We start from the raw sequence: 17209 nt of genomic DNA, 5'->3' as shown, positions 1-17209 counted from the left end.
TGAAAGAAACTAAAGCTTTGACTGCTTGTTTTGTGTGTGATAACTTACTGAACTGTACTGATTCATTTGCTTAGCTGTAAACCCCTGTTCATCCATTTGGCTTTGGTTCAGATGCCCAGTTCACTCTTTGTTATACTAAACCTTGAAATGTCAATATAGTATCAAGCTCTGCTACTCTGTAACCTACATGGTCTTAGAGACACACAGATCCAGGAAATTCCCTTTTGTTGTTTATATTTAGTGTTGGTAACAATGGCTCAGATCATACGTGGCACTTGTTCTTTTGGGTTTTTTACTGAAACTTAGAAAGAATCTGTCCTGACTGTAGCTAAAAATACTGCTTTTCATTGTGCTGAATAATATTTGAATTTCATTTACAACACCCTGTTCTGCTGCTTCTCCCAGATCTCTCCAATAATTCATCAGTCTTTAGGAATTAAGTGAGGTATGCTTATTGCAGACATATTTAATATGAAAACTAAAGAGTTGCTGCTCAGCTGAGTGATCTGTTTTTCTCTGATTAACAAAAATAACCTCAAAAAGAAGAGCAGAATAAACAGAAGGTGAGTAGGGAGTTTTATGTTTCAGATCATGTTAACATTTAAGTAACTGTACACAGAACAACTCAGTTTGGGTATCTAATGTAAATTAAAGCTAAAGTGAAGTTTTCCTCAGTATTGTAAAAACTTGGAAGCTATAAAATCTTAATTTCCTTCCAATGTGGTTCTTAACAGGTGAAAAGAGAAGTAGTGCAGAGCCAGCTCTCAAGAATGGCGCAGTTAACGTGCATTGACTTAGGGGACATCTCTGATAGAATGGACTCCCGAAGCATTATTCTCTAACTATCCCTACAGGTGAAGTTTTGAGTCATAGATAGAGCTGCATTTCTTCTGTAAAGGTTTGTTTTTAGAGATCCCCCCTCAGTTCAAGCCCTCCCACAGTTTACTGTCAGCTACCTGAGGATTTCAGTGCGCTGTGTGGGGCTCATGTTAAGAGGTGAGGCCAGGAATGTTTGAAATTATTTAAAAAAACAAGGGCAGTGATCAGTTAATATTCTGACTAGTGGCACCAGCAAGGGCTTGTGTAATGGTAGCAGTGCAGCAAGCTGAACTACAAGGTGTTTTTTTCTCCTGTAGTGCAAGTAGCCTGCCCAGATACATATTGTTATGTCAGTCAGCAGCAGCATCTTATCTGTTCTGCTATAGCTGCAAACTCATGAAATTTCTAAAGCTTCACGGGTTTCACTGGAAAGCTTTGCTCAAATGTAAAGACAGGGTTAAGTAAGTTCATCTTAAACTGAAAATCTTGTTTTGCATATTTTTTTCCCATACTGTAAAAAAATTTGTTGACATCATTGCATTTGTCAAATTCTGGCAAAACAGAAGGCAAATCCCAGATTGTTTGGCATGTGAATTGTACCCCTGTCTGTATTAATAATGCATCATCATTAGAAGCCTGTATATGTCTCAAACATCCACAGGTAAAGTATATTAAAAAAAACAAACACAAGCCAAAACTTAACACAAAAAGTCTTTAAAACTGCTCTCCACCAGAGTACATTGGGAGGTGAGAGAGACATTTACCTTGGCATATTGGTATATTTTTCACCACTGGAATATTTTTAACTGCAGTATTGGAAGGGATGTTTATAGTCAATGCACTTTGGAGCAGTAGTGAAATTCCAGGAGGTCAGAGAAGTGCTGATGTGTCAGTTCTAAAAGGAGGTGGAGTGGATGAACATGGCTGTGCAGGGAGGGTGGCAGGTGCCCAAAACACCTTGGGTGTTTGACTAGCTCTGCATGGTGTTAACACACATGTAGTTCACATTATTACCAGCTCTCCCATTTATTCTTAGTACAGAATTTAGTTAAAGTAGAGAAAAGTGTTAATCCCACTAACAAAGGCTTTAAGAAAACAAGAGCTTGTTAAATTTATTTCTTGACTTTTTAAAGGACTTGATCTTGATGACCTTACTGTATATTAATATTAGTACTGAGTATCAGTAAATGCCATTTAGTTCAGGATTAATCTGGGGGTGTACAAGAGTGAATAGTTTCCATGGATATTCAGCAAAAACTAGTAATTGCTTGTCACAATTTATTTTCATTAATGATTTTGTTGATGAAAAATGTATTTAAAAACTTGTTCATTATAAACTTTTGACTTATGGAAAATCACTGGGCACTAAGGCAGCCATTGTGATTGTCAGGTGGAGTAAATCCAGTCCAGTGTGTGCTAAGGCTGCTACATGTAAAGCTGTGCACCTGGGAACCAGGTATTCCAGCTGAATTTAAATCAAGGCACGTGGTATCCTAGAAAGCAGTGATTGAAGTGTGTTTTGGAGTCATAGTGAATAAACAGCATAAACACGAGTTTCCAAGGTGATGCTGTGACAAAGAACCTAATGTGGTTCTTCAGTGCATTAGTGGAATAAGCATGGGTGTGTTCTTGCCCATCTTGTGGGATGGGATGAAGTCATTCCCAAAATCCTACATATGGTTTTGGCCTCAGCACTCAAAACCCTCCAACAATTATTGTGTGAAAAGGGATTCATCTCCAGTTTGATAGAAAACTGTGTTGCTTGCCATGCAGTAAAATGTTAAACATGAGCAGCTTCTCATCAAAACTGAAGTGACTTGATGAGAGTCCTCAGATATGTCCCTTACAAAATAATACTGGATATTAGTGATTAGTGATCTTGTTCTAATGTTGCTGACAAACACAATATGAATTTGTAACCCAATAAGTTCAAATTAAAAGGTTTAAGTTCCTCACAGGGAGAGTGGTTAACTAATGGATTGATATCAAGAGCAGTCATATATTTCTTTAGTTCTTAACATCTTTGAATCAAGATTGTGGGGAAAAAAAACCCTGAAAATTGCTTCAGCTAGCTGCAAGGTGCTGACCTTTTCTTGTTTCATGTATATTTAGAGAACTGTCATTCATGAGAGGTCAGGCTTGGTGATAAACCGGGGATGCTAAAGAAAAGGTTGGATAGCACCTCGTCTTCTCTTTCTCTTGATCCACCTTTCCTCTTTTTGAGCAGAGAGAGGTTTAGGACTTTTCCTTTTCAATCAAGAATATGATCAAACCAGTTCTGAATGGGGGGAAAATAAGCAGATATTGATATATATTGGAGATGTGTCAAATAGTGTCCTGAAAACTCGGTCCAGACTTGTGACTAATACATCCTGATCTGAGGCTGTGGCACTGGGGAGCTGTTGGAAAGATAAATGTTACTTCTCTGCTGCCAGGACAAGCTGCTGGCTCATGTCCAGCTCTCTGCCTACCAAGCAGCCCAAGGACCTTGGCACAGGCACTGCTGCCCAGACAGTCTTTGTATCAGCAAAGGAGTTCTTCCTTCCTGGTTCTAAGCATGGAAAATGCACAGAGGGTGAAGCAAGGTGATTTTTATTGAATCCACTAAAGAAAACATTGCTCCATAAAATTTTGTGTTAATGCCTCATGTGTGGAGATTTGACACACATGTTTGACACTTTCTGAGCTCTCAGGGATGTTACAGTGAATAGCTTGATGGTGGCATAAGCATCTCTAGGTGGAGATTGCTGGAAGCTAAGGGTTTTTTTCACATCTTAATTTAAAAAGGTGGAAAGGGGATATGTAATCTTGAGAACTCAGACCTACAGAGCAAACTTGCTTGTAATCCATGTGCTCCTTTGTGTGGTAATTTCAACAGAAGCACATGATGATGGGTTTGGCAATTCTGGTTTTTCCTGGCTGTTCATAAGAAGGTGAATGGTGTCACTCTGCTGCTGCCCCTTGAGCTCTTCACAGAACTCAGTCTGTGCCCAGTCTGGCTGCTGTGCTTCACACAAGGCCAACTTCTTGAGTAAATGTAGGGAGTTTTGTGGTGAGCCTATAGTTTATAGGAGTAAAAAATGAGGTAAATACACCACAATTGATGGGAAACCTGTTTTGGTAAGAGACTGTGGAGACACTGTAGGTTCAGAAGGGGATCCACAAATCCAGAGGCAATGATCCCTAATCCCCTGACTGGATGTTGGGATAATCATGGTAAACCACAGACATGACTGATTGCTCTCCTACTCACTGTTTCCTGCTGCACTAAATGGACAGTGATCTGTCCTTGTAGGGCTTTTTTTTATGCTCATGTTGGATAAAGGAATTTTTTTCATTTTTCCCAACCTATTGATAAAAGCTATACAAGGAAATTTACAATTCTTGTTATTTTGGGAATAAACACCAAAGCATTTAGGGAGGTGAAAGTCAAGGCTTCCCTGGAAAATTAGGTTGGCTTGCATCAGGATTGTTGTGACCCCATCTCCTTCCACATGTGTGCTGGCAGTTGCATCCCCAGGTGATGAACTGGTCAGCAGAATTTGCTTCATGAGAGCAATGGCATATAAGTGGATGTGGAAAAAATGCTGCCTCAAGTTTGATTTGGGCCTTCATGGAACCATGCCCCAAAATATTTTGGGGTAAGTAGAGGCGTTCTATGAGGGAAGCCAAGAGCACAAGTAGTAATAGCAGCATTTGGCTATTTGTAAACATTTTTTACTCTTTTGAAATGGAGCTGTAAAACTTCCCTGTATGTTTAAAATTGTTGTCCAGGCAATTGAATTCTCCCATTGTTTAATATTGAAAGAGACATGGTTTTGCTGGACTGGCTCCTGGAAGAGCCTTTCACTGCAGCAGAACCAGTAGTGATTTTTGGCCAGTTACTTCAGTTTTTTGTATGGTTTTTCTGTCTCCTTGTATTTGATTTGCAAAGCTCTTCCCTTGAAACCACTTCTAACATCCAGAGATGTAAAATGAAAGCAGGAAATGCTATGGAATTAAAAATATTCCCTGGTTTTGATTGTAGAATTCCATGACATAAGTTAACAGTATTACATTTTAACCAGTAGCTTTCTCCTGTGTCCTGTTTGCAGTGGAAGTGCAGTCTAAACTTCAGTTTTGCTTTCTCAGTATGTACTGCAAGAAAACCCCTTAAAGGCACTTCAGGAGTTTCCAGATTACAGGTTGGAAAAAAAGTGACATTTTTGAAGGCTAGTAGTTTCAGTCAAAGTTTATCAGATTATTAAAACCTTTCTTCTTTTCTTTTCTTTTTGGAGGATGGAAGAAGTTAGTGTTATCCAGCATTCCTGCTGAGTATATAACTTACTGCCACTTCTGATCTTTGGAGAGAGGTTTATCGCTTCCTGTGGCAATACTGAATACTCAAAAGGTACTCATTGGTTACTTGATCCCTGCCTACCTTCCATATTTATTAATACTCTTCTCCCCTCCCTGCCAAAGAGTGACTGCTGTTGACTCCTGCCTGCCCTGAGCTACCTGGAGCATTACATCATCCCAGACTACTTTATGCTCTGCTCCTGTAGTGTGTGTCCTGTTAAAGCAGCTGCATCCTCTCCTTGTCCTACCAGCATTTTGACCTACATGAAAAAGAATTTGTGAGCTTCCATGACAGTATGGTGGAGCCAACTATGAAATAATTTGATGTCTCACTTGCCTGATGTGACATCTGTAATGGTTTTGGAGACATCTGCTTTGAGTGGCTTGTGCAGACAAATCCTGAGGGATGATTTCTCCATCTCTCAAAGGAGAGAGCATTGAATGTTTGTCCTGCTGTGTTACCAGTCTGGCTCTTCCTGGTTAGAAGTGCTGGATCCAGTGCAGTTGTTGGTCACTATGATGTGCTGCCTCTGGAAACAGGCTGTCCAGTGCTGGCAGCCAAGGGAGAGTTTCCATCTGCCTTTTGGCACCTTTCCTGTTGCCTATCGGACAAGATACAATTTCTTGTTAACATCCTGGGGAAAAGAGGATACAGTAGCCCTCAGTACTTCAAAGACAGATTTTTCCTTTTTTATTAGTTTACTCGTTGTGGACCTGGGTTTGCTCCTGCAAATTATAAAAAAAGTAGTGAGGTCTCTTGTCAGTACTGCTTCATCCTTTTCTTACTGAAGTCCCTATAGGACTCTTGTCTGATGTGGATCTTTGTACTTCATAGCACATGTGATTCTCTGTCTCCTAAACAATAAAACACAATATTTGTGCTTTTCTAATGCTGTTCTATACTGGGTGGATTTGGATATCCACCACTCTGAAAGTGCAGGTCCCCATTAGAATGCCAGGAGTTACAGTACATCTGTTCATTTGCTGAAGAATTGATCAGTATATGAGAGCTTGCAGCAGTGTTCCAGGGCCTCTACATCTTGTGTGGAAGTGAGTGCTGAGACCAGTAAATCTCAGTCCTAGGAGCATCATAGTTATAACTGCATAGATGGAAAAATGTCTCAATGTTTTGTGTTTGAAGTTTAAGTATATCCTTCATTTTATGTAGTGCCAGAGAATGGTAAAATAATTTTGGTTGGAAAGGACTTCTTGTGGTACTCTTGTTCAACCCCTGACTCAGTGCAGGACCAGCACTGATGCTAGATGAGGTCAATTAGGGCTGTATTTAGGAAATATTTTTATTTCCACAGCATCTCTGAGCAACCTACTCCAGTGTTTGACCACTTATTGTTGCAGCTGGTATGTTGCACTTGTCCTTTGACTCTGCTTCCAAGAGTGTGGCTCCATCTTCTCTTTGCTTCCCTTTGAAGGTAGCAGTAGGATCTCCCCATGGTCTTTTCACAGCTAACTCTGTAATTCTTCTGTGTAGGTCTTGTATATCCAGCCACCTCATTGTTCTGGCAGCCTTCAGGTGTGTTTTTTCCATGTGTTCTAACCTCAACAGTGCATATGTAACGCACTTTAAATTTTCAGTTTATGCCTGTTTTCCTTCAAGCTTATCAAACATTGCCCATATCTTAAAGATCTGATGGAGTGTAAATTCATGCAAGGTATTTTATGCCAGAAAATACACCAGGTATTTAACAGAAGTTCAGTATCATCTCTGCAGTAAAGGAGAGTAGAAGTGACTTACTCTCCCTTTGGGATGTTCCCTTGGAGTGGATCAGAACAAGAGGGCCTTGCATTTTTGGAGCTCCCTGGATTGTACATTAGTAGGTTGATACTTCTTGAGTGGTGTCCAATCAGCTTCAAAACATCTCTTAAACTCCTGTAACTTATTTCCTTAATCAGAATCAATACCTTGTAAACAGAGAGGGGCAATGGCTGTGCCTTGCATTAACTCACCACGAGTGCTAATCTGCAGAGATCCCTGTGAACTGTTCTCTATTTGTGTTGTCTTCAGTGTAGAAAAGAGCTGCAATTACTGGTTTGTTTTCTCTTTCCCTCATGTAAGGGAGTTTGGGTGCAATCTTTATTTAAAATAGCTTTCTTTACTGTTAAATCATTTTCCAAGCAGAAGATTAGATTTGAAAAATGGAAGAAAACTGATTTTCTTGATTCAGAATTTCAGGAAACCCAAAGTGGATAAACAGATGTTTCCATTCAATTCAGTGTGTTCTGTTGTCCTTTTGTGCGTGTGACAAAACTTCTAAGGTGATAATATTCCAGGTGGGAGGTGTTAATTTTGTATCAAGTGTCTTTTGAAGGGAGAACTCCTTCTCTCTTGAGGCTTTTCTGCATTACTTGAAAAGTTTGTAAAGTTCAGGAAATCTTTTCCAGTGTTGCACAGCACAGAACCTGGCAAGGATGCAGCTTCCATCAACAGTCTCAATATGCCCTTAGCAGTGGAGCACACCCCATGCATCCTCTGAGCATCCTCTTTCCTGGACAGGGCCTCTATGTAGCATTTGTGATTTTTGCAGTGTGAGTGTTAAATAAAAAGAGATAATTTCCAAAATTTTTTAGAAGCTCACTATCACTGAGCATCCACAGCTCCAACAAACCACTTATCAGTAATGCTCTTTGAAGCTGGTAAACAATTAAAAATAGACTTGCCAAGTAATAAATGCAGGACCCAGTCTTGAGTGCCTTGTACTAAATAAATGACAGAAGAACATGGAGGGGAAGCACTTAAATTCAAAGGGTGTGAAATCCAACTAGTGTGAAATCCAACACTGCTTGGCCTTCATTACTGAGTGCAGCAAGAATACGTGCCTCTCTTGAGAATTACTCCTCTGGACTTCCTTCCCATTCCCAGGGTTTTTAGCACGTGTGCACACTGCAGACTGACAAGGATTACAGAAAGGAGTAATGTGCTGTCTTGTAAATTCTGTATTTCTGTAAATGTGGATGTTTTAAGCCCTTAATTGATAAGAGTAATGAAGCTTGCTTCAGTGAGCAGAGAGCCTTGTCTTCCTCAGGGTGGCAAGGTTAGAGCTGTGTTAGAGCTGATTTTGTTGTTTGATACAAGCAGTAGATCCACTGCTGCATTGACAGTGTGTAAGGAGTGATATTTGCTCTCATTTACACCTCTTCAGCTACAAAAACTCCTTGTGTGTGATGTGCTATTCCACAACACAGGACAGAGAGGCCATCTGAAGTAGGCAGAGCTGGCTCTAAAATGTCATATTGCACTTGTAATCTGATGTGAGGCATCCAGAGCTTTAGGTTGTCAAAACTGTAAATGCTAAAGAGTTTGAAAACAAGTAGGTAGAGGAGCTTGTAAAATGAGTTCAGTCATCCTAGTGAAAGTATTAAAGCTGATTAAAATATTCCTTTGGTTTTGCTTATGGCTCTTTTGGTAAGTAAAGGGGTCCTCAAGCAGTTATCAGTGCTGTTCTGTTAGGGGTGTGGGACTACACCTGTGTTAAACAAGCATTAAGTATTGAACACTGCTTTTATTTCCCCCCTCCCTCTCCCCTCCCCAACCCCCCTCACCTTTCTGTTTTATGTAGTTTCACTAGTTCATCTGTTCTGTTCCAGAGTGAGTTCTGACCTCAGGAGCTGCATGAAGAATAGCCAGCATGAAGAGAACAAATCAGTCCAGGCAGAAGTGCAGAAGCGTCAAGAACATAAATGTAAATTGAGGGGGTTTGAAGTGTGGTATGTGTTCCATGCTGAGGCAGTAGTTTCCTGAACATAAAGCTTAACATTGTGCTAGTAGAAACCCTTTTGCCCTGCTTCTCTTTTGGCTGCCCTTAGTGTTGGGGCACACCAAAGACCTAGTCTGGATTGAAATAAGTATCCTTGGCTGGGTGAGTTCTGGCCTGGATTGGTTTCCTGACCAGTAGCTGCAGTCTTGAGAGTGCTTGAGCTAACATGAGGAGTAGTTGGGCTGATGGAGGCAATGAGTGGGCAGTTTAAAGGCAGAGATGGTTTCTTTGCAGAGTGGGTATGTTTGGAAATGAGATCTTACTGCTTCCTGGGAGAAAGGGGTTTTTCTTCCAAGGCTGAGTGCCTTTGTGGGATTTTGGGGGTTTTTTGCTTCATCTGTTTTGAAGGTTGATTGTAGCACTTTTAGGGCTTGGTGTATGAGAATATTTGGAATACGAGTCCAAATGAATTAGGGGTGTGTGTGAAACAATGAAGCATCTTAAAATTTCAGCATGAGGGTCACTTTAAAGGAGTCACCTGGGTTTGATTCTGTTTATGTCTGCTCCAGCACTTACTAATTCAGACTAACTTTTCTGTGACTCAAAAGCAAGGATGTCTTAATTTAGGCTCTGGGAGTTTGTCTTGTCCACCACCCTTCTGCCATAGGTGCTTTCAAAACTCCTGGAATTTCCTGTTCCTGCTGCAACAACAGTGAACTGCATGTCTGTGTTTGGTACAGCCTGACATTAGGTTAACTAGCACTGACTTTAGTTTTCCTTATGTGCATCAGGGTGTGATTTGTGAGGTGACTAATAGTGCATGGGCAGCTGTTGTTCATGGGGTAGGACCCAAGTTACCATCCCAGGGATAAGCACTTCCTGCTCCTCCAATTTGAAAACTGAATTCCCTTTTCCTGGTAGAGTATCACTACTTAGTGAGTGCATATGCAAAGATAAAAGAAATAGCTGTTCCCCAAAAGTTTATTCTTGGATACCTGTTCATCTAGGTGAAGCCTTGGAGGAAAACAAAATCCAGATACTTATTATGAAGTCTCTAGAATGCCATGAAACTTGTTGCACAGGTCTTTTTTCAGGTAGGGGAGTGGCTGGTGTTGCCATTTTGGAATCATGCAACCCTGCATCAGATGGCCAAAGAATCCTGTTCTGCTCAGACTTATTTTGAAGAAATATCTTCTTCTGCTGTTAGCAGTTTGCCAGTAAATTAAATGAAAGCCTAAATTAATGTGTGATGGGAGAAATGACCACAAATACTTGATGATAAAACTAGGAATCTTTTCCAATATCTGCCTACAGTATAAGGCTTCACTTTTTGTGCCAATGGATTTACAGGCTGTTTAATCTGAAATAATTTTTGATTTTCAATTTAATACCTTCAGGTATTCTAATGGTCTTTCATGAGCTTCTTCATCACTTTTACATTATGAAGACCTGTAAAAGGGAGGGACTGATTAGTTTTATGATCTAACATCAGCTAAAAAGAAATTCCTTTGTGATTGCTTCTTTTGAAGTGTAAGTCTTCCTGTATTCTACACCTGATTAGATTGTGTGTTTGTCCTTCTGAAATGGACTGTCAGGTTAGTAAGGAAGTCATCATGTTTTCCTAAATTAAAAAGGAAAATTTTAAAAAATCATTGATAAGAGTATATTTCACTTTCATTTCCTAGCTTTCAGTAGAGAATTCTCTGAATGAATAAAGCCCTCATGTCATCTAGTGAGATGCACTAGCAATTATTGAAAGACATAGTGAAAAAATAAAACTGAGATTTGAAAGAATGGCAGATAGGAACTGAAGGAGAAATTAAGGAAGAATGGGACAAATTTTAAGACTATTAACTAATTTTTACCCTATTACCTTCTCATTGGACCTTTAATTCTCCAAATCTAAAATAAAAGCAAGGAAAAAAACTATTCCAGAAATAAAGCTGAAAATGCTTTCATCAATCTGCTTTCTTCATCAAGGCTTTCCTTGTCAGGTTACAGGATATCCCAAGTGACTTGAATATGTGTGGGATTTGTTGTTAGTAACTGCAATGATTTTTTATCTTTTGTTACACAATGCAAGTTTCAAGCAGTTGACATTATTGTATCTGCTTTTCTCTCCATTGTAGGCTGCAGCTTATTACAGCAGAATTAGCAGTATTAGTTCTGGAAGAGCCATGATCTGGGGCTTTCTGCCACTGTCAGGTGCAAGGATTAAGAGGGAGCTTGTTCAGCAAACAGCTGAGGAAAGATGTGGGGTTGAGTTTCCTTCTGCCTGGCAGGAGGCCCTGGGTATATACTCTGTTTCCATGTCTTGCATGAACTCCCTGAGTTTCTGATCCAAAGTGAAAGGTCAGCTTTATTCTGAGTAATTGCAGGAGATCACAGGTGTGTGCTACTTGCTGACTGAAAAATAGGGGTCAGTGCTGAATGAAGCTTCTCATTGCTTTGCATCATTTCATGAGACACAATGAAATTGGAAAGAGCTCTGCTGGGATCCCTGGGCAGCAGTAGCAACCAGGAAGATTTCTCCTGTAAGTTACAGGAGGAGCAGAAAAAGGAAAAGGGGGGAAGTACAGAAATGGCACAAGATGCATTTTGATTCTAACAGTGCACCAGGCTGGCTGTGGGTGAGCAGTGTCCTGTAGCCAGGGACTGGCTTGGCTGTGCCCTTGGGAGTTTGTAGGGGTCGAAGGTAAAGATCACCTTTGATAACATCTGGGCCAAATTAGCTCTCAGTCAAGTTCATTATGGTGAATTTTTCTGTCAGTGTGAAGGAGAAAGCTGAGAGCAGCTCTTTGGACAGAGAGTGCTGTGTTCAGCTGTCTTACAGAGACCGTGAAACTATTACACAGATCAAAAAGCTGATCTCCTGTCTTGTGAGTAAGGAAAAAGTGAAATCCTCTAGATGTCAGTTTAGTGTAGGGATCCACTTAAAAGCTTTGAATCACTCCCTAGAACAATGTGCTCTTGTCCTATTTAGACCAACCTCCCAGCACAGACACCTTGGTTAGGTAATCACCACCAGCGCTGTCTTCTCTGATCCCCTCACAGGGTCAGCACTCAAGGAAATCATCCTTCTACAACTGCATTTTCCAATTGCAGCTCTCATTCCCTTAGCTGGTTTATGTATTTCTTGGGGCCTAATCTTGATAGGCCCCTTTTCATGCAGAGGAACAGCAAAGATGTTTATTAACCTGTGGTGAAGTTTGCTTTTTTACTTCTAGTTTTCTTGCTTTTCCTTATGCCCTCCAAGATGCTGAAATATTTCTCAGAATAATTGCTTAATAGTGGGTTAATGAGACTCCCCTTTTTTTTTCATTTAAAGCTGCAGTTAATGTTTGTCCATTTTACTCTTCTTGTTTGCTTTCAGTACCAGTGTTGTAAGTGGCAAGAAGGAAATGAGAAAACAGCTGGAGATGGGTGTAGCAGTCATAACCAGTGAATATGGAAATGATTGCAGTAGCCAAATGAAAGCCTTAAGCTTTTACTGTGAGAAAATGACTTAGTGAAAGAAATTTACCCAATGTTTTAGTTTCTCCTGTTGGTAGTAACTCTGTGTTTTGCATGTGAAAGGCACAGCTGGCCTGTTTGGATGTGTGTCTGTCTGCTTTAGAGTAAGTTATGCTCACGCCATGTTCATCTCTTATCAGGGTAGCTCTGCTGGAGGAAATGGAAAGGCTGCCTACCTGTTAAAGTGCCTTATCTTGGGCTGTGCTTAGCTGGGAGACTTTTCAGGGAAAAGATATGGCTGTGTCATGGTGGGAAGGAGAATGGCCAAGCACTCCTGCAGTTAATCTGCATCTGCTCATGCCCTAAAATACTTACATAGACATCTGTGGACTGCAAGCAGGGGAGAAAAAAGTCTGTTATCTATAAACCCTGTTGGCTATGTATTTTTTTTCAATCTTGCTTTAAGTGGCATATACAGTGCATAACTGCAGACTCCTAGTTGAAGTTTTTGTTTATTCCTTTATTCAGCTTTCAAAAGGATTCTCAGAGAATGCAGGAGGAACATAAGTCTCCCGTGTTTTAACAATAGGCTTTATTTCCACTCCCATGTAATTTTTAATAAGTGGCTAATCTACAAGTGTCAAAGCCATGTCAGTTTTTGAGTGGGATCTGTAGGTAGATTGACTTGAATTCAGGACCTGAATATGCTGCAAGGTGATAGGGTTGTTTGCACTAATGTAGCTGATGATACTTTTCATTATTTTATGAACATCAAAAATTTACTGACAGCATTTGGCTTCATTGTTTCTATTGGAGTTATATTTTTTTTCTCAAGTTAAGTGCGTATTACAGCATTAAATGTGTAAGATTTAACATGTGACACTTCTCAATTGCGTTAGTCTCCCAGCAGTTTTTGTTGAGACTGTGCCTTATTTGGCAAAAATACATATTTTTGTGTAATTTGGTGCATGAAACTTGATGCAGTTCAGGGTCCCCTAATTTTAACATGCCTGAGAGGCAGACAAATGTTTCTTTGATAGCTTTATTATAAATAACACCAGTAAAAAAATAGGCACTGCCACTAGCTATCCCTGTCTCTGGGTTTGTACTTTCTGCTTTGACAATGACAGCAAGTTGTTTTTAGTGCTTCTACAATTCCCTTCAGTACCTAAAGGGGCTTCCAGAGAGCTGGAGAGGGACTTTGGACAAGGGCATGGAGTGACAGGACAAGAGGGAATGGCTTCCCACTGACACAGGGCATGGTTAGATTGGATATTGGGAAGAAAGTGAGCATATCTGGGCTGAGGCTCTCCTGTGCTGTAGTCAGCAGGACAGCTGGCACTAAATTGCTTTCTCTCAAGCAACCTTTTGGTTCCTTTCATTGGAATGACGTGTCAGTTGTATGAAAGGCACAGCGCTTTGAATTTCTGCTTGTTCCAGCTTTTTAGATGGGCTGTCCATGAGCTGTCTGAGCAAGCTTAGGTCTCTTGTTTGGATGTCACAGCTCCTTACCTGGCTAATTGGATTGTGACAGTACACTGAGCTGTTTGGTGTCACGGTGTCTCTCAGTAGAGCCTGCTAGGTGAGCCCGTGTGGAAGGGCTGGCTTGAGCTATTAGTGGGAATTGTGCTTTCAGATCTTCTTTTATTTTATTTTGTTTTGTTGTTTTTGGTCATTCTCCTTATTGAGGAATATTTTCTCTTTTGCTTTTTTTTTCAGTCTTGATTTACTGCATCTTTTAACCTGCTGCTTTGTTTTCCTTTTTAGATTCAGTCATTGTGGAACCAAGCTGTTGGTGTAAGGTAGCAGTAACTGGTAGGAAGAGAGCTGGAGACAAAAGCCAGAAATAAAAAGTTGAGAGAAACTCTGCAGTTTTTATTCCTAGTGTTCTGCTATAATGGTCATAGTTGCAGCAAATGGTACATGTCCTCCAATAAATACAAAACTTGCCTGTGAGACTCATTTTAAGAAAAGGGAGAATTAGGGTTAAGAAGAAAAATTAAGTAAGAGAAGTAGTAAATTGTTCAAGACAGAGTGATTGAGAAGTGGCATGGACAGCCAGTGCAAAACTTGCTGCAGCAGAAATGGAGTCTTTACAGAGAGCTTATTTAATAGGAAAACACCCATACATTTTCCTCTCAAGTTTAGGGTACATCCTGTGTCCCCAATTTGCAGTTGAAGAATTTTGAAATTTGTAAATCCACACTTCTTCTGAGGAAATCTCAGCAGTTTCCTGAGATTTTTGAACTGTACAAAGCATCAAGTGAGACAGCTCCTATATATTTCTGTAACATTCTATGTTGTTAATTGTGACATTTAGTATATTGTGACATTTCCTCTGTGGCAGGAGTTTGATTTAGAACCAGACATTTTCAGGTGCACTAACTTTGATGGAAAGGAGTATAGTGGATATTTTGGAATAGGCAGGAGTGAATGCTGATCCATGTGCTGAATGTTGGAGACCAGGGAATCTGGGTCAGGATGCAGCAGCAGGCAGGGACAGTGGGAGTGGCAATGTCAGGATGCAGCATGTACTGGGACAGTGGAGGGGGCAGGCAGGGATAGAGAAGTGACATGGAGGTGGCAGGGTCAGGATAGAGTGGTGGGCAGGGGACAGTGGAAGTGGTGGGCAGGGATGGAGGTGACACGGAGGTGGCAGGCTCGGGGTGCAGTGGCAGGCAGGGATGGCGGTGACACGGAGGTGGCAGGCTCGGGTGCAGTGGCAGGCAGGGATGGCGGTGACACAGAGGTGGCAGGCTCGGGGTGCAGTGGCAGGCAGGGATGGCGGTGACACGGAGGTGGCAGGCTCGGGGTGCAGTGGCAGGCAGGGATGGCGGTGACACAGAGGTGGCAGGCTCGGGTGCAGTGGCAGGCTGGGATGGCGGTGACACGGGTGGCGGGCAGGGATGGAGGCGGCGGCCCCAGCCCGGTGCAGTGCCGCGTCTCGCCGCTCGGGGGCAGCCGTGCCCCGCCGTGTCAGCCCTGATAGCCGCGCGACAGGAAACGGGGTGAGAGGTGACAGAGGGACAGGGGCAGTGGCGGGGTCTGAGATTCTTTACCGGACGGCTGTAAGAATCCATCCATTCCTTTCTCACAGGTACACCCCCACTGTGAGTGTCTTTAACCTGAGTCTTGCTGCAGGCATTTCCTTGGTGTCCCTGTACACCTGCATTCCTAGGCTGGCAAACTTCCTGACAATGTGAGCCAAAGTCTCCATGTGTGCCAGTGTCCTGTTCCTTGGCAGACATAGGATTTTCTGCTTTACAAGTCAGAAGTGGCTCCTTCCTACTACACTATAGAATCATAGAGGACACTGGCACATTTTGGCCTATTGGCTTGATTTCAGGTGACTTAGCAATGTTGTTACCAACTGATATTGACAGGGAATGTGAAGGTCCTTGTGAGGGCTCCACCTCTGCTCAGAGCTGCCTGTGCTTGTTTCAATGTTGCAGACCTCTGCTCGGCACCAAAGTTGCATTAGCTTTGCAGATGGGGACTTTTGCCATTTTTTCCCTCCATCTTAGATATTTTATTATACCTCCTTGCCTATTTACCTCATTTTTGTGTTGTTTAGCTATGTCCTTCCTTTTTATGTTCAGAGACTTTTGGTCACCTGGAAAGTCTTCTCTTCTCTTTGCAAATACTTAAGATAATTGTAAAACACTTTTGCAGTTGCTGTAGGCCAAAGACCTGCTCTGTTCTGATTGCCTGCTGTCTGGTGTTAAGTACTTACATCATCTGGTGTACTTCAGCTGTTTGTCCATATGGATTTGCTCCGACTTGAAAGGCTGACGGGTGGTGAAGGAAAGGAGAGGCGGGATCCCTGCGGGGAGTGCGCATGAAGCCATATGTCGCTATTCCTGGGGATCTGGTGCCCTCTGGAGACTGTGGCTGCCCACGACATCACCAGTGTCAAGACACCACGCTAATTTATGTCCCTGGTCTGGGCAGGCTGAAGAACAAGATGATCTGTATTGTTTTTACAGCAGAAGTGGATGATACTAGAAAAGACAGTAGAGTAAAAGCAAGAACTCTCTAAAAATAATAGCAATTACATGTCTTATAATTTTTAAAGCTGATGGAGACTTTAGCAGTGCTTCATGTTTTTCTTGTGTATAATCAAAATCGAGTACACAAGATTAAACATAGATATTTGAAAATAGTATGGGGATTTTAAAGTGTTGAGTTAGCAAGGGACATTAAATATTTATATTAATTCACTTAGCTGGTCTGAGAGGCCAGTCAGTCTAATGGGAAAATACAGAAGTCTCTTAGCAAACCTGGAACTGGATTCAGGAATTTTTCACAGGCTTAGTAAGGAAGCTGGCTTTTTTGTCACTTTCTTCTTACCCAAAATTGACCTTGGTACCTTTTTAATGCTTAATGAGGGGTATAAGAAATGGTATCCTGATGCAGAGGAGGTCTTTGGTGTGGTTAGGGACCTCTTATTTTTACAAAGTAAACCACCTGGAATAGAGACAGACTTACAAAATGCTCCTTTACTATAATCTTATTCCTTTCATTTGGGAAAAAGCTGCAAAATGATAATTTATTTTAGCTCTTACTGCTCTTGAAACAACCTTCCTGCATAATGAGAACACAGGAGTTTAATATTTTAATTACTCTTCACCCCAACTGCGGTGAAGAGCACTGGGTGATCTGAGGAGGCACAAATTCTCAGTGTTTTGTTTGTGTGCAGCTACTGTCAGAGTTATATGCTGAACTCTGAGTTCAAATGCTGAACTTCTGTGTTGTTGTTTGTTTGTGACGGTATGGATGGATTTAACACAGGTATCATGAGATCCTTAGAGTCCAGCCAGCTCAGAGTCCACATCATTTACACTGAAGTAAGATTTTACCTGAGCTGTGTCTCCTGCTATGGCTCA

At 41.4% G+C, this 17209-nt stretch overlaps 1 protein-coding gene across 7 annotated transcripts in view; it reads left to right on the top strand.

Annotated features, from left to right (window-relative positions):
* CTCF (CCCTC-binding factor) overlaps positions 1–17209 on the top strand; it is a 34628-nt gene that overhangs the window by 2784 nt on the left and 14635 nt on the right. For 2 of the 7 annotated variants that reach the window (XM_071440622.1, XM_071440620.1), the window contains exons 1-2: positions 5097–5209; positions 8761–8855. The exons of 2 other annotated variants lie outside the window; for them this stretch is intronic. In XM_071440622.1, the coding sequence (XP_071296723.1) occupies positions 8802–8855 (54 nt within the window). In that variant the 5' untranslated portion in view covers positions 5097–5209; positions 8761–8801. Of the gene's footprint in view, positions 1–5096; positions 5210–8760; positions 8881–17209 lie in introns of those variants that run through there. 3 more of the 7 variants (XM_071440621.1, XM_071440625.1, XM_071440624.1) reach the window with 3 other exon arrangements.

This window comes from Agelaius tricolor, unplaced genomic scaffold, assembly GCF_023055355.1.
Source record: "Agelaius tricolor isolate 1412-34295 unplaced genomic scaffold, bAgeTri1.0.p SCAF_15, whole genome shotgun sequence".
Taxonomy (NCBI): domain Eukaryota; kingdom Metazoa; phylum Chordata; class Aves; order Passeriformes; family Icteridae; genus Agelaius; species Agelaius tricolor.
Note: the sequence above shows the minus strand (reverse complement) of the source record. Positions and strands in the feature narration are given on the sequence as shown.